The following is a 23,004-nucleotide window of genomic DNA, read 5'->3' on the forward strand; positions in this document are numbered from 1 at the left end:
GATTATGCGAAATGCCGTAGGGGAGACTTCTTGTTAACTCTGAACACCTGCAATCAAGTAACGTGCCGCTAAATTTGAGTGCACGAGCGTTTTCGCATTTCATTCCTATTTCAAATGTGGCCGCGGTGGATAGCGCCGGAACCGTGACCTCAAGCTCAGTAGCGCAGCGTGATAGTCACACCGGGTGAAGGCATATTCTTCTGGAGGGGAATAGCTTTTCGCCTGGATTTTGCACATATAGCACGTGGGAGGTATGCTTCCCGCCGCCCGCTAAAGGAACAATAGGCAAAGATGCAATATTTGCAACTTTACTACACATATATGCACGTATAAGTAAATCTTGACACTTAGCTCCTGTGTTGCGCTGAGTGTTTGTGGCAGGGCTCAACACAAGTATAACACAGGGGTAAAAGTCATAGGAGAAAGATCCGACACAACGAGAAACAAAGGCTGATTTAGAGATAGATGCACCTAATATGTACGCATTTGCTAGCAACTCCTTCTGATGGAATCAATGGTGGTCTTGTTGACTCCATTTTGAAGGTGGGCAAAGATTCAATGCCATAATTATTCAAAAACGAATCACTAGTACTTGCTCTGTTCCGATGGTAGCTTACGAAGAATCGCCCTTGGTCATTATACGGGATTATTGCAAAAATGAATCTTTTAAGAGATTTAAGCCACAATCACTATTTGTGCGCTGACGAACGTAAACATATTCGTACAAGCAAAATCGCGTCACTAGCTGACGTAGTGCAGCCGTGATGTTTTAAGTTTATGGCTCGCAGAAGTGGCGTAGACGTTGCGAAAAAGATAAGGTTCCTCGTGCATCACCACGACACAACCAAATTTTAAAGCGTAGCTTTGTTTGCCTACCTTCCCATGTTCAACGTGGTTGCTGCTGCTACTGCTGCTGCTGTCTGCTATCTGCTGCCCGGTCAGCTGGAATTTTGGCAGATATACATATATACGAAGTTTATGTGCATCTCATATACTAGTACAAGCAAACAGGCTGATATGAACCATCTATGTTCATCTGCAATGTAATCCGAGTAAGCCCACCTCTGTTCTATGCAAAAACAAAAGAAATCTTACTTTCGGGAATTACTGCTGTGTATGTTACGACGCTCTTGAATGGACTGAACACATGAGAATGGTACCTGCTTATTTCTACTTGTGTATCTGTGTGTGTGGTTTCGCGTTATATTAGAGTTAAATTCCCTCGTATGACTACCATTCTTGTCTAAGATGAAATGAAAGCCAATGAACCGCTATTTAAATATAGTTACTGTTTATGCATAGTTCGCGTTGGTTCAGCTGATGGACTTGCGACTGTGTGTTTATGGTAAGTTTCGAACACGCCAGTGTTTAAATTTTTATATTACCGAACCTTACAGCCCTATTTTAAAGACCAGTTCTTCGATCTAGAAGTGTATGCTGGAGTTCACATTCTCCCTTTTTCTTTTGCTTTCGTACCTCGCACTCCTAGAAATTTTATTTCTTTGCGCAGAGCACAGAACTTGACTTGCCAAGCGATGCAGCTAGTGACGCGGATGAAGGCGAAAGTGTCTTCTGGAGCCTAAAGATTAGAAATCTTCTAAAGATTATACTCACCTGCCTGAGTATAGTCTGGAACTTTCCTCTCGTCAGTTTTCTTCGTCGTAATCTGTTCGCCAAAAATTTTGGCCTCCCGTTGTTCACCATTGTGTGCATCGCACTTCTCGTGAGGTGCAGGGCACGTCAATAGCACTGTAGCAGCGAAATTTAAATTCTTGTATTGTGTAACGCACTGTTATGCCGTTTGTGGCGCTCTAATAAAGGTATTTCTTTCTTTTCACTGTTCATAATATTGACGCTTGGCATTGTTGCCGCGACGTCGTCGTTGACATTACAGGAAAACGAAACAAGGATGCAGAAGTGTCAGACAGCGTGAGCGCTAACCTGCCACAAATGTTTCATTAGAAACAACCGAAGCACACGTGAACACGTTCAAACTGTCCACTTGTCGCCAAAGATACATGATCTAGAAATAATACCTTCACTCAAGAACCTAGACTGTATGCACACATTAGGCGCCATTTCGGAGGAAGAAGTCCTTTTGTGTAGAGAGGGGAATGGGGCACTTGTGCACTCGTGAACTCGCCTAAGACGTGCGTCACCGCATGTTCTGTGAAAGTGTCAACATAAGATAGGAGTGAACAGAGCTGTTCTTACACGGGCTACTGCTTCAAATGCATTACAATCCCGAGCCTAAGAACACACACATACATAGCGAAGTAATGAAATTATTCCTTGCAGTATATATATCTGGCAGCTAGGAACGTCGTTTCTTTTTTACGTCACACATCCTCACTGCCACCTGTTCTTCTTCGAATGCACCTGTGCGTCATGGAGGTGGTAGTTTTCGGTGTCTTGTATAAGCTTCACTATGCAGACCAGAAAAGTTTCAAGTGGATGGCAGCGTATGTCATAGTTCTTTCCACTCGCTATGACGAATTCTGGTAGAAGTTCTTTGTACACAGTCAAATCATAATCACACTTCCACGACGATGTTGCATGCGCATGAAACAAGTCCATGAGTCTTCTCTAACGGGTGTCTGTCTGGTTCACTGCCCTGAACAAGTCAGCAGTTCTTCGTCCTCTCTGAAAACGAAGCAGTGACATCTGATCAAGAAGCGCACTGGAGAGAACACGCCATGAACGTAGCGAAAGCTTGAAGAGTCGGGGTGCTTTCCTCTATGCTTTCATTAGTCACAGTTTTACGTAAATCTTACAAAACAGGGCAAGCAGTGGCTCTATGCGATAGGTCCCGCGCCCACAGCACCGAAAGTTCAGCACCTAAGATCAGTTTCCACAATCAAGATCTAATTTGTGAAGCATCTAAAATGGCAGAGCTAATTGCGTGCGCTTATTTAGTGTCTTCATCACCCGAATCACCTTCTAACATTATTTATGCTGAGAGCAATACACTCAGAAAAGAAAGAGAAATGATTTACGATATATACATATTGGAGAAGAAACCGTCATTTTGTTCCTGCATTAGCTAAGACGACAAGTTCATAGGTTCATGGCTTTGAGAATTCAACATAGTACATGATTCCATCACTGCAGATCTTACTTGTAAACCCAATTAAGTTATATTATTGCGCTGTATCTTTTCAAGCTACGCATTCATGACTAATTGCTTGTCTGAACCATGTGTGAAATAAGAAGGTTAATTAGGCACAAGCCTAAAATCATACACTTCTGTAACCGGCACTGTGATGGCAACTTGCCTTCTCTTCAGCAGCTGCTTGTACACGATGTACACAGCCAGAAGGACAAAGCACACCACTGGGACGACGATCATCAGCGTTATTGTGGTGATGCTGAACCATGGAGGGGCTGGCTTAGCTGGAAAAAATGAGTCAAATGTAGTCAGTTATTTTGATCTTTATTATAGCGTATTCGTTGTCACAGAAAGGAAGGAAACATCTGACGGGCTCACGATATTACGAATGCTATTCAACACGAACAGTAGCTCTAACATCACACAAACGCTAAACCCGGCAATCGTTAAAACCTGAGGTCCTCTCCTCGGCTTAGCAGCCATAGCGTTCCACTCATAAACAAAAGGCTTCGACTTCGAAGGCTTCGAAGTCCCAGCCTCATCTCCCACATTTGCAGAAACACACACTGTAGAACTGCCTGAAGTCAGGCTTCTGTCTGTATTCTTTAAAAAAACAAGCACCTAACTTCCATCCTAACACACTTCAAGTAATTGATATAGATTCATACGCCAAACAATTAAGTACCTCCAACTGAAGCCCTTATATATTTATTCGTGATGTCGTGCTTACGTCCATACATCGTCTTCACTTCTATCACCGTGGCCGGTCCTTCCTTGGTCTGGTGGACGCCATGGTTGAAGGCTGACACGGTTATCTTGTAGACGCAGTTTGCAGATAAGTTGCCGACGGTCAGTGTTGTAGCTTTCGTAATCATGTCGAAGCCCATGGAGCTGTTGGCGAATGTAACCTTATAGCCATCAAGGGGGCCTCTAACTTGTTCAGGACGGGTCCAAGCTAGTCCAACGCTGTATCGAGTCAGGCTGGTGCAGTTAAAATTCCTAGGTGAGTCGGGGGCTGGAAGTGGCGACAATAAGGCATTCTCATGTCAGGTCATCAGAGTTCAGTTTCTGTCATTAATAAAGATAGCGGCAGCCGCATAATAGCTACTGCGTACAGCAGCTTGATATACCAGCATCCATGGTTTGACAGGTGTGTACAGCATATTCATGTTATTGTGTTGACTGGAATACATCCCGCTTAGATAGTCAAAAAAGAAAACAGCAGAAAGAACAGCTTACGTTCGGATAAGCACACTACAAAAACGTGAATATCAGTTAGAAAAATAGGCAGGGTTTGTCTTAGAAGTTGTGTACTAAACTGCAATGCACGCACGACCATAAAACATAAGTATGCAAACACTCAGGGCTGAAATTAATGTACAAGCTACCCCAAGCGAAGACTGCCAGTACGAAACGTATACATGCTTGCAGGCATAATTGAAGAAATCCATTTCACTTCAATAAAACAATAATGAAATGAATAGATGACTTTCGAAAGTGCCACGCGCCCTAAAGTGGTCACCAATAAGGCAGTACCGAAATCTTGAGCCAAGGGGCTGCGTCATCTACTTACTTCTTCTTCATCAACTTGTCCTGTGTCCTTCATCGCTGTCCTGCGTGTTCCTGCCTTCTGTCTTCGTCATATTGTGCTGCCCCTTCTGGATGTTCAACCAGTACTACTCGCGCAAGATGTGCCTGGTCTAACTAGAGACAAGCCTTTCTTCTACCGTCGTAGCTAACAAAAAGTCAACAGGCTGGAAAGGTAAACGCGACTCCAGTTTCAACGAATGTCCCCATGTTTCAACACGGCTGGTGCACCGAATGCATTCCTGCGGCTGTACCCGTTTTTTTTTTGTTTTGTTTTTTTTTGCCTGCCGGGTGCATGCGGCGAAGCTAACGACCTGACTTTGGTAAACGCATGCTAGGGAATTTACAGTGCACTACCGAGAAGACAGTGGCCCGCAATCGGAACAGGGGGTATGCTTTACCCTTAGCTTTGTTGCATGTTTCAGCTGTCGGTATATGCACGGTGACACTCCGACAGCCATCACGTTCGGAGCAAGTGGGCGTGGAAACAGTTCCTCCAGCTGAAATTTAGCCTTGCGTGTTGTTTAATGGAATATCTCGTGGCGGTTACAATACTTCAAAAGGTATTTTGGACGGGCATCTAAGAATGTGTCTTTCAACACGTTTTGATAGCTTGCCCGGGAACGCCAACCGATTGCACGTCGGTTACACTTGAATGCAAGCGCGCGCTGAAAAAGTGCTTTCGTCTGAAAATGTAACGACCACGAGGTTTCTGCGAGTGCGTTTTTTTATACTTAAAAGCACGCGAGAACCAACTGTTCCACGAACGCTCAGCGACCCCGATTGGTTGCAGCAGCCATTCGATAAGGTTTCCAAGCATCCATGCTTTTCACGAGCAGATAGCTTCTCACTCTCGGACATAAAGGTGGCCACGGGTCGGCACCTTTGTTCCCTCGTCGAACGTTCGCTCGTCGTCGTGTGGTCTTTTCACCGTGTGTTTGTCGCTTTTAGCGCTACCATCAGTTTCAAAGAGTGTCGGCAAGTACAACCGAAGAGTCCGTAACAACCAAAAGAGAGAGATACAAAAAAAAAACACCAGCTGCTGACCTCACACATATCCGTGCATCGGGACAGTGTGTTCTGAAGGTACGGAACACCTCGTGCGCGTCGAAACACGTCGTGCGCCTCGGTTGACTCGGGCTGACTTTCGCCGCAATGCGAACGCGCCTGGAGCTAAGCTACGTCATCCACGCATACCAATCAGAGCACGCGTTTCCTTAGAACATTCCGATTGCGAGTGGACTCACTGCGGCACCCCGCGGCAGTCGCGGAAACTAGGTACGCAGCACAGGGCAACCGAAACCAAAACTGACCCTCATGGTGCCCATACCTTGGCGTCACAGGTGGCGCCGACTTCTGTAAAAACGCCTATGCGATTTTTATTGCGACTTTATGTTAGAATCATGTAAGATTGCGGCTACCCGAAACCGGCGCATTTATAAATCTTTAACTGCCGCATTGAGTAAGTTGCTAATTTTAAGCGCGAACTTGACATGATCGAGATGACGACTGACATATACGTGCCTAGACTATCATTGAGTTACGTTTGGTACTTTCAGTCAGGCGCCATCTAAATCGAGAAAAGCATGCGCTTCAAGCTAAGGCGTATTTCTTAATATGCAGGTAAGTCTTATTTATATACAGTATTAAGTAGTATATTTCAGTTATAGTACCTGTGGTACAGTTACTGTAAGTGTATAGTACAGTAGAGTAACTGTACCTGTGGTACAGTTACCACAACGGCAATGCGTAAGTATACGTTGCGCAAAGTACTGTGTTCCCCGAAAAATATGGCCAAAGGTATTCTTACCTGTGGGATAGTGAGCACAGGTATTACACTGAGTGTGTGCCCAATATTTTTATAGAGGCCAAGCTTAAACTCGCGTTTTCGGAAGCTCAATTCTAGAATTCAGTAAACAGAATACCTGGAACAGCAATGCGCTTAGGTGAAGATTTTGATTACCTATACCAAGGAAGTCGTTCTAGGCACAAGGTTTCTAGAAAATGTTTATGCTATGAGTGTTGTCTGGCTTCATTTTCTGCACTGACATGTCCCGCAATCTCATAACAAAAATTTCAGACAAAATGTTGATTTAAGTGACATCTTGCTGATTGTTGACTGTATCAGCACGTCCCGTGATTCCTAATGTCCTTCTTACCTGTGAAACATTGTCAGCAAGTATAACCATTTTGTCTCGGCTCAGCTTACTTCAATATGTCAGCAATCATAGAAAGAATTGTAAGTTCATCAAGATGCAAAATCTGCATAAAATTCTACAGTCGTATGCAATGAACATGTGCATAGAAAATGACTTCTCTTACTTCCCACGTCCGTCTCGAAGGAGACCTTTTTTGGTGGCCCGCATGTATCACTTGCTGTACATGAGGAAACCGATGCCGTATAAGGATGCCACGTCTCCAGGCATTCCAGCCAGACGCTTGTGTTATTGACTCTAACGTCCACGGCTCTTTCGATCAGCCGAATAACATAGTGCGTCACGTTGTATCCGAGGTTGATGGGCTTCGTCCAGTTTACTAACACCTCGTGTTCGAAAGTGTCACCAACCTCAGGTATCGGTGGTACCGGTCCTGCGGATGGAACGAAAATTTTTGCGTAAGTGACGTTCGTGATAAATATCTGCGCCACGCCTTTTTATTGGTGAAGTCCTTCGTCTGTAGTGCTTGCATGCAGGACTTCAGACCTGCTTCATTTCTTTTATTTGACCCGTGCTGTTCTTATACTGTGACTACTCTCGCTGTTTATCAAGAAAGATATGTGGACTTACACTTTTAGGACTCTTACTGCCACCCACATTTCGCATCTCTGGTACCACTTTTTTGTTGCCTTGCGTCTGAATTTGCACAACAGAAATTTACGCTACAAGCTCTGTACAAGTAACAGCTCCGTCTTAAACACATACGCTGGTACAATGCTAGTAGAGACACGTCACTAAATACAACTTTAATGTGATGAAAACTTTATTTAAGCGTCACGGATGTAAGCTTTATCAGTTAAAGACAGCGCTGCTGATGGTCATTCCGGAGTAATGTATCAGAAATTAACATGAGTACGCAATTTCAAGGTGAAATCGATGTGTACTGACTGATTTGAATGGCGCTAGCGCTTACACCTGACAAAATCGTGATTACTGAAGAATACTAGTAGAGAAGTTTAAGAACTTGACCATGAAAAGCACACTAGCACTATTTTACCGATTAGGTTTACGGCTCACCTTTTCCAAGGCTCTTAAACTGCACACTTGCTGCGGGACCAGCCTGCTTGAGTCCGTAAGGGTTCATGATGTTGTAAGCCTGGACATCGACTTTGTATTCCGTGTACTGCTCGATGGTCTTTTGAACAAGCTGAGTTGCATTCCCTGGTACTTCGGTGATGAGCACTTTTTTTGTCTCAAGGTTACCGGTGGTTACAATGTATCCATCTAGTGGGCCATTTGGATTATCCGGTCGTTGCCAGCTGTACACGACTTCCCCTGGCACTGTTTGATTCACAGAAAGGTTTTTTACGGCCGAGGGTGCTGGAAAAAAAAATAACAATGTACACCCGGCCACAAAAGTTTACGGACCACAGGATCTCAGAAAACGCTCAATTCCCGACCAGCCTGTAGCAATAGCCAGTAAAATTGTATGCGGCAATGTTGTTAGCATATTCTAGTCGAGGTCCTAGATGCAAATACCAGGCTGCGCTGTGAGGTTACGGAGATATTCAGCTCTTTGTCACATTTCATGGTGCGTAATATTTTGTGGCCGGGTGTACATGTGCATGCAGTAGAGATTGAAGAAGAAATGTTAGAAGTTATTTTATTGTTTTTGGCGCTTTTGTAGCATCTCAGCTTATAAATACGCTCAGGACAGTAAAAAGATAGTCTCACTTCATTTATCAGTATCAGTCCTTCAAGGTATGTGTACTTTGATATTAAGAGGAAGCTTTAGCTCGGGCCCAACTTTGACGCGGTCTATTTAAATACATGTAAAACGCAAAAAAGATTTTCTGAGATAACCCCCAACCAATTAGAATGAAATTTGTTGCATTGGAAATAGAAAGTTAGATTATTGTGCCTGTTGCAAGCAGAACTTCTGTTTAGCGCCTGAATTTTGTGAAAATTATTTTCGAGAATGTGGAAGTTCCCAACAAATAGATGCATGAAGTTTATAAATTGATAGCTCTGCATCAAAAACAGATATCACGGTTCTGTAAACAGCATACATTAGATCATTCAAAGCGGACAAATTCGACATGTCAGTTTATATCTTACGTAAATATATTACTTTGTGTACGAGGGTGCAGCAAAAGCTGTATTTCCATATGACTGAATTATCGGAGATTCGTTTGTATCACAGGAAATTTGTACCCTTTAGATGTACTATCAGATGCAATTCACAGAATTGTGATATCATTTTTTCTTGCTGAGCTAGAGTTGTGAACTTGGTAGTTTCGTTTTCTGAAAAGTTTCAATTTTTGCCAAGTTTTAATAAACATTTACGATCACAATGCAAAGTTGAAAACCAACAGTCACTAGATCTTAAGTTTTCTTTTAAATGTGACAAACCCCGTCAAATTTGGTGCACTGGTTGTCAAGAAAAGTGAATTTTCCTTTTACGTGTATTTAATAGGAGCACCCGAGCCAAAGCTTCCTCTTAAAGGAAAGATTTACTTTAACCACTGTTCTTTACTGCTTCTGGTCAGATTTCGTATATACACGCGATGTTTCATCGAACACTTTCATTTTTTTAAATCGCCTGCGGCAAATAGCACAGTTCTATTCCACGAGCATGCCGACTCGAAGAAACGGACGTTACTTCCACAATAAAAAATTAAATGCGCAATGAACTCGTAGACTAGCAAGAGATTCTAAAGGCGATAACTTCCTCGATGCAATACGTGACCGTTGCTTTAAGAAGGCCGAAAGCATCCAGCACGCCGAATACGACGACGTCGCAAACGAGAAACTGGACGCGGAATTTAGCGCAGCAGAAATTCGGACAGTCCTGTTCGAACCAAACACCCCATCGGCGCCCGGCCCAGACCGGGTTACCAACAAGACTCTCCGTAAATTAGACAAGTCAGTCTCCCGACTCGCGACCTACGTCAACGAAGTGCTGGCGAGGGGGCTCCCTTCCCGAGGCGTGGGAACGGGCCCGTGTTATCACGATTCCTAAACCAGGCAAGCAAGTTACGCTCGAAAACCTTAGACCAATTTCACTCACGTCTTGTGTCGGAAAAGTCATGGTACAAGCAGTTCTCACCCGCGTGACCGAGGTTCTCGAAGACCGCGACGTGTTCCCGTAAACCATGCTAGGATTCTGCCGCGATATCTCCGCACAGGACGCATTGCTTCAGCTAAAACACCTGATCGTAGACGACACTACCAGCTCTACTAAGGCAATTCTTGGCCTAGATATTAAAAAAAAATGCCTTTGACAAGGTAAACACAACGTGATCTTAAAGACAGTAAAAAGAGTGGGACTAGGCCAAAGAACGTACAATTTCATTAGAGATTTCCTTGCGGGCAGGCGCGTAGACGTCGCCGTCGACGACGATCAGGAATCGCCGGAATATGAAATGGGTTCGTCCGGCACGCCGCAAGGCTCCGTCATATCACCATTACTCTTTAATTTACTTCTACTCGGTCTAACCGAGAAATTAACAGAAGTAGAAGGATTGCATCACAGTGTCTACGAAGATGACATCACCCTCTGGGTTTCCGGGGGAGGATGTGATGGTGACGTCGAGCGAACGCTACAGGCGCGAGTAGATGCCGTCCAGGATTACTTGCGAGGAACGGACCTCGAGTGCTCGACTACCAAGCCCGAACTCTTAATCTGCAGACCCACAAGCAGAGGGACGTCGTAAAATGCTGCGCGATGAGGAAAGTGAATACTCCAAAATACGCATTATATTGGCAGACGGTACTCCCATACCGCACGCAGACAAAATTAGAACCCTAGGTTTGCACCTGCAGCCAAATGGCCATAACGGAGACCGTGCGAAGACTTCGTCGTTCGGTGGACGACGCAATAAATCCGACTCTCGCGTCGCATCACGAATAGACGCAGTGGTATGCGCGAACACTGCGCCATCCATATCCTGCAGGCATACGCGGTAAGTCGCATAACGCATATTGCCTCCTACCTGAAGTGGATAGGGTCGGAAAAAAAACAACGTCGAGGGCATGATACGAAAGGCTTTCAAGACGGCGGTCGGCGTTGCACTCAACGCGAGCAGCGACAAGTTTCTAAAGCTCGAACCTCAGAACTCACTTGACGAGTTAATCGAGGCTAACGACCATGCGCAATATATATGAACGGTTATCCAATTCAAAGACAAATCGACGCATCGTCGAGTCACTCAGCATCACGTACCACACTCAGCAAGGAGAAAATACGGCGTTTCCGGCCTCGGTCCGCGACCGCCTGATGATCCCGCCGCTTCCCGAGAACATTCACCGGAGGCACCACGTCAAGAGACGCAACAAACGAGGAAGTGACCTTCAAAATTTGTTTGGCAACAGCAACGAGGCAGTGTACGTAGACGGCACGCGGTATGGAGAAGGGCAAAGCGCACACGCGATCGCGGTTGTAGACCGCACGGGTAGGTGCTTCGCGAGCGGGACGGTAACCACGGGACACACGGAGGCGGCCGAAGAAGCCTCTACGGCCCTAGCACTGGCCGCCGTGCCGAATGCTGCGATCGTGATCAGCGACTCGCCGACGGCGATCCGCGGCTTCGCGCGCGGCCGCGTCTGGCGGTAAGCAGCCCGCACACTCCAAATTTGTGACGCTGGCGACTCAACATCGCCCTCGCAACCCCGAAATTCTACGGTCTTCCTCCTCTGGACCCCGGCACACACCGATGTCCCGCTCGCGGGCCACAAGGCAGCCCCAGGAAGGCTCGAGGTCTCGCACACGAAGCCTGCCGCAAATTATGTCGACGCCGCCTCCACCCCCGAGAGCGGGAAGTCGGATCTGCCGGATCGGGACACTGCGACAGAAGTGCAGCAACAACAAGAAACACTATGGGCGTGGGGCGATCGCCTGACCACGTTCAGAGACCTCACCGAACACTGCAGACTCGAAAGGCGCACATTCCCGCCACCGAACGAAAAATAAACAGGAACGAGGCCGTAACCTTACGCCTACTCCAAACACACACCTACCCTAGCCCGTCCGTCTTATACCATTGTTACCCAGGATTATACCCGACTGATGCTTGTAAAGCGTGCGAACAGAAAGAAACGCTGCGATTCATGCTCTGGGACTGTGCCGGCAACAACGGTACTTTACCACCGCCGTTCGCGAGGTGTCCATAACCGCGGCCGTTACCAGCATACGGGAAACCTCGAGCTTGCTTCTTTCCGATGCGGCGTCAGCTGCGAGGGCCGCTGGGGACGCGGCTCTCAAAATTTCACATTTCGGAGTTGGAAGGCCAGGTCTGGGCGGTCCGGCAAGCCGAAGATGCCGCCCGAGTTCAAGGACTTCGAGCCGCCACCTGAGGCCACGACAACCAAAACCACCGCACCATTGTTTTTAATAAGGTATACTTTGCTTCTTCTTTATAATGGACTAATTAACAAAAATGCATTAAGTTTTTAACCAGTTGCCTTATGGCACATATAGCAATTTACAAGTTCTAGCGGGCGAAACTGAAAGGAATATCCACTTGAAAGTAATTGTGTGGTTGACACCATTTACGAGATATGCGCCTTCAAACTTGAGGTACAAAAGCACGGTCGTTCCACTTACTTTCTTAATGAAAGTTCGTTTCATTCATTGAAGCACAAAAGCTACTGGGGTTGTTGCGCCAATGTATTTCTCCGCAAAGTTCGGGAATTATCTCGAACTTTGTGTCACCCTGAGAATTTGTTTCAAGATGATATCCGCACTGCGAACCCCACGGCTAGGATTTGTACATTGCAATTCGTACCATAAGGTAAGGAGTTATAGTTTAATTAGTGACTTTTTATTATTTATTCAATTATGAATTCCAACTTTTTCTGCATGTAATGTCCGCCTCTTCGAGTAGACCAGCCCATGAACTAAAATTGTGCTATCCACCACAGGCAAACATTTAAACATTTTGAAAGTGTTCGCTGAAACACCCGGTATATATATAGCCATGTATGACGTTAGCGGTCAGAGTTCTATAGTTCTAATTCCTTTGATAACCTGGTATATTTGCCCATCGTACAGCGCAGAAGGCATATACAGGACTATTACGAAGGGTGGATTACCGGCCATAGTTATTAACACACACAAACCTGGAATCAAGCAGCCACTTACAACCCACTTTGGTGTCCACCGCCTCTCCAGCGTCTGCATGACAGGGTCCGCTGCAGTTCTTGACAGTGACTTCGAAGTGCGATGAGTCGTTGACTCCTGTAATATCTATTGCGATAGGTTCTTCTTTGAATGCGTCTCCGTCCACTTTCTTTCTGGTGAGAATGGGATGCTTTCTGGGAAGATTGTTGAATAGTGCCACGTATTCTGAAATCGAGGAGTCGTTTTTCAAGAACATCTCAACAGACGATTCGTTCAGCTTCCCGGAGCTCAAGGGCAGTGAGGGCCCTGCGAAAAAAAATTGTTTAATCTTTTGTGTGTGTGTGTGTGTGTGTGTGTGTGTGTGTGTGTGTGTGTGTGTGTGTGTGTGTGTGTGTGTGTGTGTGTGTGTGTGTGTGTGTGTGTGTGTGTGTGTGTGTGTGTGTGTGTGTGTGTGTGTGTGTGTGTGTGTGTGTGTGTGTGTGTGTGTGTGTGTGTGTGTGTGTGTGTGTGTGTGTGTGTGTGTGTGTGTGTGTGTGTGTGTGTGTGTGTGTGTGTGTGTGTGTGTGTGTGTGTGTGTGTGTGTGTGTGTGTGTGTGTGTGTGTGTGTGTGTGTGTGTGTGTGTGTGTGTGTGTGTGTGTGTGTGTGTGTGTGTGCGCGCGCGCGCGTCCGTGCGTGCGTGCGTGCGTGTGCGCGTTTCATTCACCATTTCCTTGAACGCTCAAATAAATTAGATCAAAAGAAAGGAGCCTCACCAGACGTGCAATTTACATATAGGAATTTAAGTGAACATTTATGTGGAACGTTGCCCCTAGCATATTTAGCAATTAGCTATCCACATGAAATGGCAATTAAGAAAACTGCGGTTTCGGCAGTGCACAGCTGCAAGAAGCTTTGTTTGTTCATGTTAATATTTTGTTTCTCTCGAAACAAGTGCATAATCCCTCTCATACTCATATCTTAATGTTTTCCCACTTTGAAACCCGATAGTTCGTACTTATTAAGTGTTTGTTTTTTTTTCTTTTGCCTTCGTAGGTTGCGTGAAGTTAAAGGTTGCTGCTGACAAACTATAGGGCGTCTGACAAATGAAAGTGAAGTGGAATACCTGGACTACTTTGGACGAGTCCATATGCTGGCTCTTCCATCATGGAACTCTAAAACGGAGGAGAAAAATGAAGGCACCAAATAAGTAAGTATTAACATGGTCTACGTAATGCTGACCGTTGTCAAGGTGACAAACACACTACAAAACAGGAGCAAATATAAAAACAATTGCCTGACATATACTCAGCTTCTGACACAAAGCTTCTGGTGGTTCTACCAAGCTCTTTACGAAAGCACTGTTTTTTTATTGCTTTATTTTTTGGTATCACCAATCCCAAAGCAAAAGAAGACTTTTTTTTTTCTAAGGAGCTGGGTTTAGGGGAAGCAAGCAATGCATGTTTTGACAGGTTAAGAACGGAGAGTGGACTGGCTTTATTCAAGAGTAAAAGCAGATTTGCCGAGAGAGAGTGGTGGTGCCCCTGTCTGACAGCTTATTTCGTTCGAGCAGGGGTCAGTGACCCCCACGGCGGGTACAACAAAGTGATGGACGGTCACTACATGTTTTCTGCTTGAATGCAAGGAGCCTTGGTGAGTTAAGGAAGCTTGCCAAGCGTTTACTGCCTATGCAGCTTATCAATGATAGCGAACCAGTAACGGTACTACTTTTACCAAGTGGTAACAGGAGGAAACAGTAGGACTGTTAGAATTAGAATCTTATACACTACAACCATACCTGCGAACTCTCCCGAATGTTCCATAAAATTTACGAACTTGAACACATTCTACAATTTCTACAACAACATTCTAGAACTTGTTCGTTCTACAACAAGTTCTGCTCTCGAACATGTTTCTAAGGTTATTAACAATGTGGTCGCAAAAGATTTTAAAAAGCCATGCAATAAAACGAAATTGTGATTGTGCCTGCGCCATAATGTCAGAGAGCAGGTACCTGCATCGAGCATATTTGTTCATAAAGTTCCTTTAAGAAAAGGGCAACAGCTATAAGTTGCTAGAAAAGTCACTGTGAACTAAAAGCCATGTTGTGCCTGTCAATATCTCCTATTGCAAGTTCACCGCCGCTTGTGTGATGCATCTAGAATGTGTGTTAGCCTTACCCCTTCTTTCCCTTCCCCGAAATGTCGCGTTCGTGAGATATTTAGCGATTTTTATGTTCGCCGCATGGCAAGCATGGTTAAAGTGACGCGGTTAAAGGCCTTACTTTTACGGTCGGAAATTTATGCTTGGAATTGTTTGCAGAATATTATTCGTGGTAGCGGCTATGGGTGACACTCTTCTTTAGGTATTCAAACCCGTTGGTCGCATTCTTAAGCTTGTGATTTGCGAAAGAATGCGCATAATTTTGCGCATCAACACGATGTAAAACCCACGCGGCGCAAGATTATACGCAGCCGTCCAATGCGTCGTCTCTCACAGACCCCTAAGAAAACAATTTTGACATCTTTTCGATAGGAGACACAGGTCATATTTGTGCCTGGTGTGTGTTGTGTTTGTTTCATTAACCCACTATGCGAAAATTTATAAATGACTTATTGTAGATAGCACGATCCTAATCAATGAACTGTATCAGTTGAAGAGGCGGGCATTGCTTTCAAGAAAAATACAAACGCGTCATAGAATAATTAAAATGTGAACTAATTAAGTTTTTAACTATTTACTATGCGGTACATATAGCAATTTGCGAATCATAGCCGGTGTGTTGACAAGGCGTATTCACTTGAAACAAATTTCCAGGATGGCACCATTTCAACATACTCATTTCCGAAGCCTACGATGAAATACATTGCGATCCACTTACTTTTCTGCTTCAATACATACAACGACATTTCATTAAAAAATGAAGTGGAACAGCAGTGCATTCTTAACGCAAGTGCCATGGCGCGTATCTGGAAAACGGTGCCATCCGGAAAATAATTTACAAGTTAGGATGCTTTGCAAAATCACTGGCTTCAATTCTAAAATTGGAATAAGTGCCGCAAAGTAATTAGCAATAAAATTTAAGAAGTGAAAATTTGTAGTTATTTAAGTTTCACGTAGAAGCAATATCCACCTCTATTAGTAATCCGGTTCAAGGATAATTGCCCTATCTACAGCAGACAGTGTTTTCTAAATTCTGTACAGTACAAAAAATGCTGTATAACTTTAAGTTAGAGTGTTGCAAAATCCACTGACAGAACTACTTATAGCAGGGGAATCATTCATGCTGTATTTAAAAGCAATACCAGCTAATTGTAAAGTGAAGTCTGTCTTCTCGTGATTGATTTGTAAAAAGGTTCGGTGACTAGCTCAGATCACACGATGGACGTCCCTATTGCCTGCAGTAGTCATCTTGATTAAGAAAAGCTATTCCTTATTCACTGCTGACGGAGACTCGTAGCAACATGCCAGCAGGTTGAACCTCTCACCAAAGACTTCTTCCTCTTCAGTAGTTTGTGTTCAGTAGTATTGAAAGTAGTAAACTGAAAAGGCAAGCGCTTAATTGACTAGCAAAGTGTTTAGTAAGTTGAACACGTTGCTTGTTAATTAAACGCTTGCCTTTTCAGTTTACTTAGTGGAAACTATGTCCTGGTTCAACCACTCCGGTAAACAAGAAATTTCGGCAAAACGCGGGGTTTTTTTCCGTACCACAGCTGTACCGAACTATCAGAAATCAAGTCGCGTACACAAATGCCTACACCGTCACTAAAAACCAAGCACTTTCTTTTGAACGTAAAATTCCATCAACCAATCAAAAACTCGCTCACTAAGTGAATCGATCAGCCAATCACTGTAACAGAGAGCAAACACTCCATACTGACGGCATACTGGAGCACGTCAAAATTACATCAGCTTGCAAGGAAAAATCAATTCGGCTAGGTCGCTCGACCACGGTAACTTCCGTTAACTCCGTTGAGACACGGACCGAACAACTTAACAATTGCCAACTCGTCAAAGGCCACGGAATTGAGGAGGTCTCTAAGGAATGCTAGTGATAACCATTTTCACCGCGTTGTTTTCTCCACATTGCTCCTACTGGCGCCAAAAGATAAACGGTCACTTTGCAACAGGCAGAGACTGCAAGCTACAGAGATCTGCGCTGAAATCTGAAAAACAAAGAGATAAGTGTGCTTTAAGCTCCGTTTGCCATGTATCTGCGAGAGTAGGGAAGCTTGTCCTATTGTTGTCCGCTCAGGCGTGGCGCTTATTTGCACGAAAAGCCCTCTTCTATTGAGCAGACGCTTGCGGAGCATCAAAAACAACGCCCCTGGATGCTGGAAGTTTCTTCTGATGATTAGGCGTATCAAAAAAATTCCTAGGTCTACAAAAGTGAACACATTATCAATTTCAGTTTATTTGTTATCCGCACAGTCGAAAGTAACGCATTATTTGTGAAGGCAGTAGGAGGTCTCAATGTCAGAGTGGAATGGGCGTCTACTGTAAATATAACAATCATCAATTGCAAGCACACGGCATTTCATTTGATCCTATTTTGTGTTCCTATCTATACCTGAATTCATGTGCCCTTCCGTGACCTGGGTTCTTTGCTTTACGGCTTTAGTGTATATATTTCAACTGTATTTACTTTCGCATGTCTTTCATGTGACATTTGTTGCGAGCTCCGAAATCAAGAAGGGGACCTAAAGATAGAGTAGCACACTCTGGTATAGAAGTTGAATAAGCATGGATAAATTGCTTCAGAAAGGCTGGCCTACGCTTCGATAGGTGAACCTATCTTTGCCTTTACAAAGAGAACCTTGCGACATCATAAACTAGCGGGAAAAAGACATCGCATGACAGCAAGAAGCACACAAGAGAAAACTCTAGTGTCTTTGTCTAATTACGCAAAGATAGGTCCAGCTATCGAACCGTAGACCATGCAGCCTGTCTGAGGAACGTTCTTGCTGTTTGTCTTTCTATACTACAGTCTGTTGAGAGCTCTCTTTCGGGGTTTATGAGAACAGGCTTTGTTCTCCAATGTGTTTTGTGTGATCTACGTTGTCAGCAATCTTCTTGATTTATTTGTAGCAAAATTAAATACCTTAACACTCGTTGCTCCCTCCGATACTCTTCAGTAACGTTTATATCTTTTAATCCCAACTCTTACAATTTGCAGCAATGTCCCGAGTTACATTTCTGATATCTAGAGACCACATATCCTGTTTTGACAACTCGCTAGGAGCAGCATTACGTATTGTTATATACAGAACTGCTAAAAAATATTTGCGACTGCATTGATTGGATAAAAATAATAACACCGGCAATTCTCTGTAGCGTTACCAAGCTATGAAAATAATCTTTCTACTCGTAATAAGCGCATAAAAAATCTTGGGCTTCATTGCCGTTGTAGCTTTATGGACGTTTGTATTGCACCTCCCGAATGCATCAGTGTGCTTGCAGGGATCTAATCGGGAGTTAACGAAGTAAACACTTGGGTTAGTTGATGTGACGTAATCGCAATCTGCGCTGTGTTCAACGTCGTGGGAAAAACGGAAGAGAGAGAGAGAGAAAACAAGGGTAGGAAAGGCAGGGAGGTCAACCAGAACAGCATCCGGTTTGCTACCCTACACTGGGGGTGGGGGGAAAGGGGAATAGAAAGAGGAAGAAAGGGAGAGAGGAAGCACTGAGTACGTGTGGGAGCGACCCCATACACACGGACACTATAAACGGTCCGTTAAGCCCGTGCACTTCAAGTACCGCACTAGTGCACGAATCGCTTTTCGAGCCAGTGACGGGTGTGGCCACGGTCCGAGTATCTTTGACTCGGTGAAAGATCTCGAGTCCAGTCTGCGTAAAGTTTCCCGCAGAGAGAGGCGTTGGACATCGTAGCGAGGGCAGGTACACAATAGGTGCTCGATGGTTTCTTCGCACCCACAGGAGTCGCACATCGGGCTCTCGGCCATTCCCATACGGTAGTAGTATGCGTTCGTGAACGCCACTCCCAGCCACAAGCGACACAACAAGGTTGCTTCGCCGCGGGGAAGGCTAGATGGCAGTTGTAGCCGTAGCGTGGGGTCCAGTTTACGTAATCTGCAATTAAAGCCACTTGAAATCCAGAGATCTTGGGACTTCTTACGTGCAAGTTGGCGAAGTTCTCTGGCAGCGTCCGACCTCGCCAAAGGTGTTGGACGCGTCTCGGTATCTTCGTGGGCACACCGGGCAGCCTTGTCAGCTAGGTTGTTGCCGACGATGCCACAGTGAGCAGGTGTCCACTTTCCAGAGCATCGTGGTGCAGTTCCCTGATTTCAGATGTCATTTGCTCGTAAGGTCTGTGACGTAATGCGGACTTGATGCTGTGAAGGGCTGCCTTAGAATCACAAAATACGACCCATTTCTCTGTAGGCTCTTCGGTGATGTACATCATAGCGGCATGGAGAGCTGCAAGTTCTGCCGATGTAGATGTAGTCGTGTGCGACAATTTGAATTTAACTGTAACGTTCTTGGCTGGAACGACGAATGCGGTAGTTGAGCTGGTCGGTGAGGTGGAACCATCGGTATATATATGTATGCGGTCATGATACGTCTGGTGCAGTAATATGAGCGTAAGTTGCTTCAGAGCCGGCGATGGATGATTGGACTTTGAAAAACGGAAGAATTGCACCACTAATTATATCAGGGTGATTTTACCTCACTCAGCAAAATTTGGAGGACGCTTAAGCTTCGCCTTTAAGAGTGGAACGCGACAGCATTCAAAGATCCCAGAGTGCTTCCCACGCTTCCCGGCAACTACAGCTTATGTATACGTCATGTTTGCCGGGAAACGCTGGCGGCGAAGGCTATGCACAAAAGTGAGCTTTGTGGCTCCTTTCTTTTTTTTTTTTTTTTGATGCTGTGCAAGAACCCGAGGGGGCCGCACTGCTCCTACTAATACAAACCTTTAACCGGCAGCTGGAAAACGCTATCGCATTAAGAAGGTTTGTGTTTGAATTTCCGCGTAACAGACTTATGTTTTCTCGTATATTCAAATTACAATCTGACGCTGCCATGTCTGTGGGCTATGTGTAAGTCGTACTTCACAATGATTTTTCTACGTATTTTACCTTGAGAAATTCAATTGGTTCAGCAATTTCCTGGCGCGACACTGAGGGCCTGCGTGGTTGGGTGTGTGTGGTTTGAAATTCTTCTTAACGCCGGACGTGGGACGCCGGACGCCGACAACGGTTTTTCTGCTACGCGGGGCCCTTAATGCTATCGCATTAAGACTTACAGCCGTCATGTTGCCCGCAGTACGGCTCAATAATAACCCTTTTCTCTAAGCATATATGTCCTTGTGAAAAGCGTATTCAATTCTCATTGGATAATTTTGATCGTTCAATTAGCGCTCCGTCGAACTTAGCATGTTTGAATTTGAAGCCCTCAAATCGAACTCGTAGCTTGACCTTCGTAGACACCAGCACATTCAAACGTTGCTATGTGATATAATACAACGACTGCAACAGTGAGAGAAAGTAAAGTTTCAGGATTCTTGCTGCCACGTCACATGACTAATTCTGAGTTCATCCCTAGTGCTGCCTGTAGCATCACGCGTATACATTCAGATAATGGATTTGCAGAATCCCAGGGCTCCGCAAGACAGGCTTATTAAAGAGCTGCGTCCCTTCGGGAAGTCGTTTTTCATTACATTTTCTCGGCAACAACTCTAGGCTACATATATGGTGATGTCGTCCATTTGTGCCCTGGCAAAGAGACATTTGCATTTATTCATTTGCCAAGCTCATCTTGGCTTTCACGCTTGCACGTCATTCTTTATGGGGAAAGGCTTAAGGAGTAGCATTCACTTTGGTCTCGCTTATCGCTCCGCAGTTCAGTGACTCATTTATCTCGAACTTGTCATTTCTCTAGTCGCCCCCTTTTTACGGAGCACGTGAAGCGATATTATATCTCTGGCTTCGCGGCATCTATTCTCCCCTGCCTTCACAAATGCGCGGCATATATTATCAACCTATGCTAACTTGCTCGCTGCCCCATTGTCGCAGGGGGGGTGTGCTCCGAAGTTCAACATTTTGTGCGAAAGGAATGGGGGTGAGTTGCACTCCACAACACAGGTGGGTCACGTGGGGACGTTCAAACAGATCAACTGTCAATTAGCGTACTGTATCCACACTCTTCTGTATACATTCAAGGAGGGTTCCCCTGTGTAGGGTAGCCAACCGGGCTCAGTCCTCGTTAACCTCCCTACCTTTCATTTATCATTTTCTCTCTCTCTCTATTTTTTACCTCAATTTGCTTATAGCACTATGGCGTTTCTATCCTGGCACGTCCACTTTAGGTACCTGTAGGTAAGCGTCGGTAAAAAACAAAAAACAATATAACAACAGTGATACGTAGAAAACCTACCGGTATCAAGAGTCCACGATCCTCTTCCTGCGAGCAAACATCAGCGGGAGGGACTAGCAATAGCGCCGCAGTCACAATCATCCGTCGGCAATCCATTTCGAGGCCCACTCCGGTCGCTTTCGCCGATAGCCGCTTGTTGTTTTGAGGTGATGTCAACGACGCAGCCTGGAGAAGGGGGCAGCGAGGGAAGGGGCTCTACGGACCAGCATCCGGTTGCTATGAATCCGCTAGCACCAACTCGAGGCGTGCCGCCAGCGGTTCCAATCACGGCGTTTGAACCCCAACGGATGATGGTGAGACAGGTGGCTGCAGTCCCGAAGCCCTCGAACTGTTCAAGTGCCTTTCGAACCTGCGCTCTCGAACGCCTCCTCACTGCCGTGCAGTGCGTCTGGTCTGTTAGTTCGTGTGGCGACAATCGGGGCCGCAGGGGATTCCCTGCACGTTGTTGTGCGGCTGAGGGTAGATACGGAAGTCTCTCCACGTATGCGGATCGTTGGTTCGCTCGCCGAAGCTCTGTGAGGAGGAGGGGGGTGGGGGGGCGTCTGTCGACACCTCGGTCGCGTGTGCTTGTGTCAGCTCGCGTCGCTCTATTAAAAATGGGGAGGCGTCGTTTATCACAGCCATTGACGCCTCAACGAGCAATGCCGAGTGCGAGATGGTAAATATGTAGCATAAAATATATGTATGCTGAGCGTTGAAAAGTAACGTTGTGGAAGTTGTGGTGGGGAACCGCCGTGCTTGCTTAGGGTGTTGCGCTCCTAAGAACGCGGTAGGTGGATCAAATCCCGGTCGCGGCGGCCGTATTTGGATGGGTGAAAACGTGAAAACACCAGTGTACCGCGCATATAGGGTTCACGTTAGAGAGCCCCAAGTGGACAAAATTAATCCGGAGCCCTCCCACTACGGCGTGCCACAAATTCGTATCGTGGTTTCGGCATGAAGCTCCAGAATATGATTATACATACATACATACATACATACATACATACATACATACATACATACATACATACATACATACATACATACATACATACATACATACATACATACATACATACATACATACATACATACATACATACATACATGCATGCATGCATACATACATACATACATACATACATACATACATACATACATACATACATACATACATACATACATACATACATACATACATACATACATACATACATACATACATACATACCATTCACGACGATTCAGCAATTATCACATCATTCGAGCAGCCTTTTATTACAGCGGACAGACCCACGCAGCTGCATAACACTGTCGTGAGCGGAACACCTGTACATTCCAAACTGACAATTGCGTTTGAAGGCTTCACTGGAAGAGATTGCACGTGCTTGCACTTTATCAGAGGAGAGCACATGTCTTCTCTGTCGTCACGGTGAGCTCATTTCTCACTGTCTCTGGCGACGCGGCCAATCGTGACCGTTTTATCGATGGGCTCGATCTACAGTCCTCTGATGCGATCGGGAAATTGCCACGATGAACCCACAATCAAGGGCGTCGCCTTCGCAGTGTGACGGAATGTCGCCGTCATTCATTTCCTGCAAATTACGGCAGCCTCCTGGCAGACGGGCGTCGACAAATAATAGCTCAAGGTATCAGCACACGCCCAGACGCATTG

The 23,004-nt window shown here is 45.3% G+C and overlaps 2 protein-coding genes across 3 annotated transcripts in view; one reads left to right on the forward strand and one right to left on the reverse strand.

Moving 5' to 3' along the window:
- Nucleotides 1–1,834, forward strand: part of LOC126544574 (uncharacterized) — a 235,665-nt gene extending 233,831 nt beyond the window's left edge. The window contains exon 38 of the mRNA XM_072284971.1: nt 1,511–1,834. Coding sequence (XP_072141072.1) covers nt 1,511–1,747 — 237 coding nt within the window. The 3' untranslated portion in view covers nt 1,748–1,834. The remainder of the gene's footprint in view (nt 1–1,510) is intronic.
- Nucleotides 1,835–1,910: 76 nt separating this feature from the next.
- On the reverse strand, nt 1,911–21,793 carry LOC126544579 (netrin receptor DCC-like). Of its 2 annotated transcripts, none has more exons than XM_055077738.2 (8): nt 21,348–21,793; nt 14,077–14,125; nt 12,995–13,279; nt 7,930–8,232; nt 7,019–7,285; nt 3,840–4,124; nt 3,276–3,393; nt 1,911–2,643 (listed from the first exon to the last, which is right to left on the reverse strand). In XM_055077738.2, the coding sequence occupies exons 1-8, from the start codon at nt 21,441–21,443 to the stop codon at nt 2,607–2,609; spliced, it is 1,440 nt and encodes a 479-aa protein (XP_054933713.1). In that variant the 5' UTR covers nt 21,444–21,793; the 3' UTR covers nt 1,911–2,606. The 2 variants fall into 2 exon arrangements, with proteins under 2 accessions (XP_054933713.1, XP_054933714.1); XM_055077739.2 differs by having other exon boundaries at nt 12,995–13,198; nt 21,348–21,792.
- Between the last annotated feature and the right edge of the window lie 1,211 nt (nt 21,794–23,004).

Source organism: Dermacentor andersoni, chromosome 10, assembly GCF_023375885.2.
Source record: "Dermacentor andersoni chromosome 10, qqDerAnde1_hic_scaffold, whole genome shotgun sequence".
Taxonomy (NCBI): Eukaryota; Metazoa; Arthropoda; class Arachnida; order Ixodida; family Ixodidae; genus Dermacentor; species Dermacentor andersoni.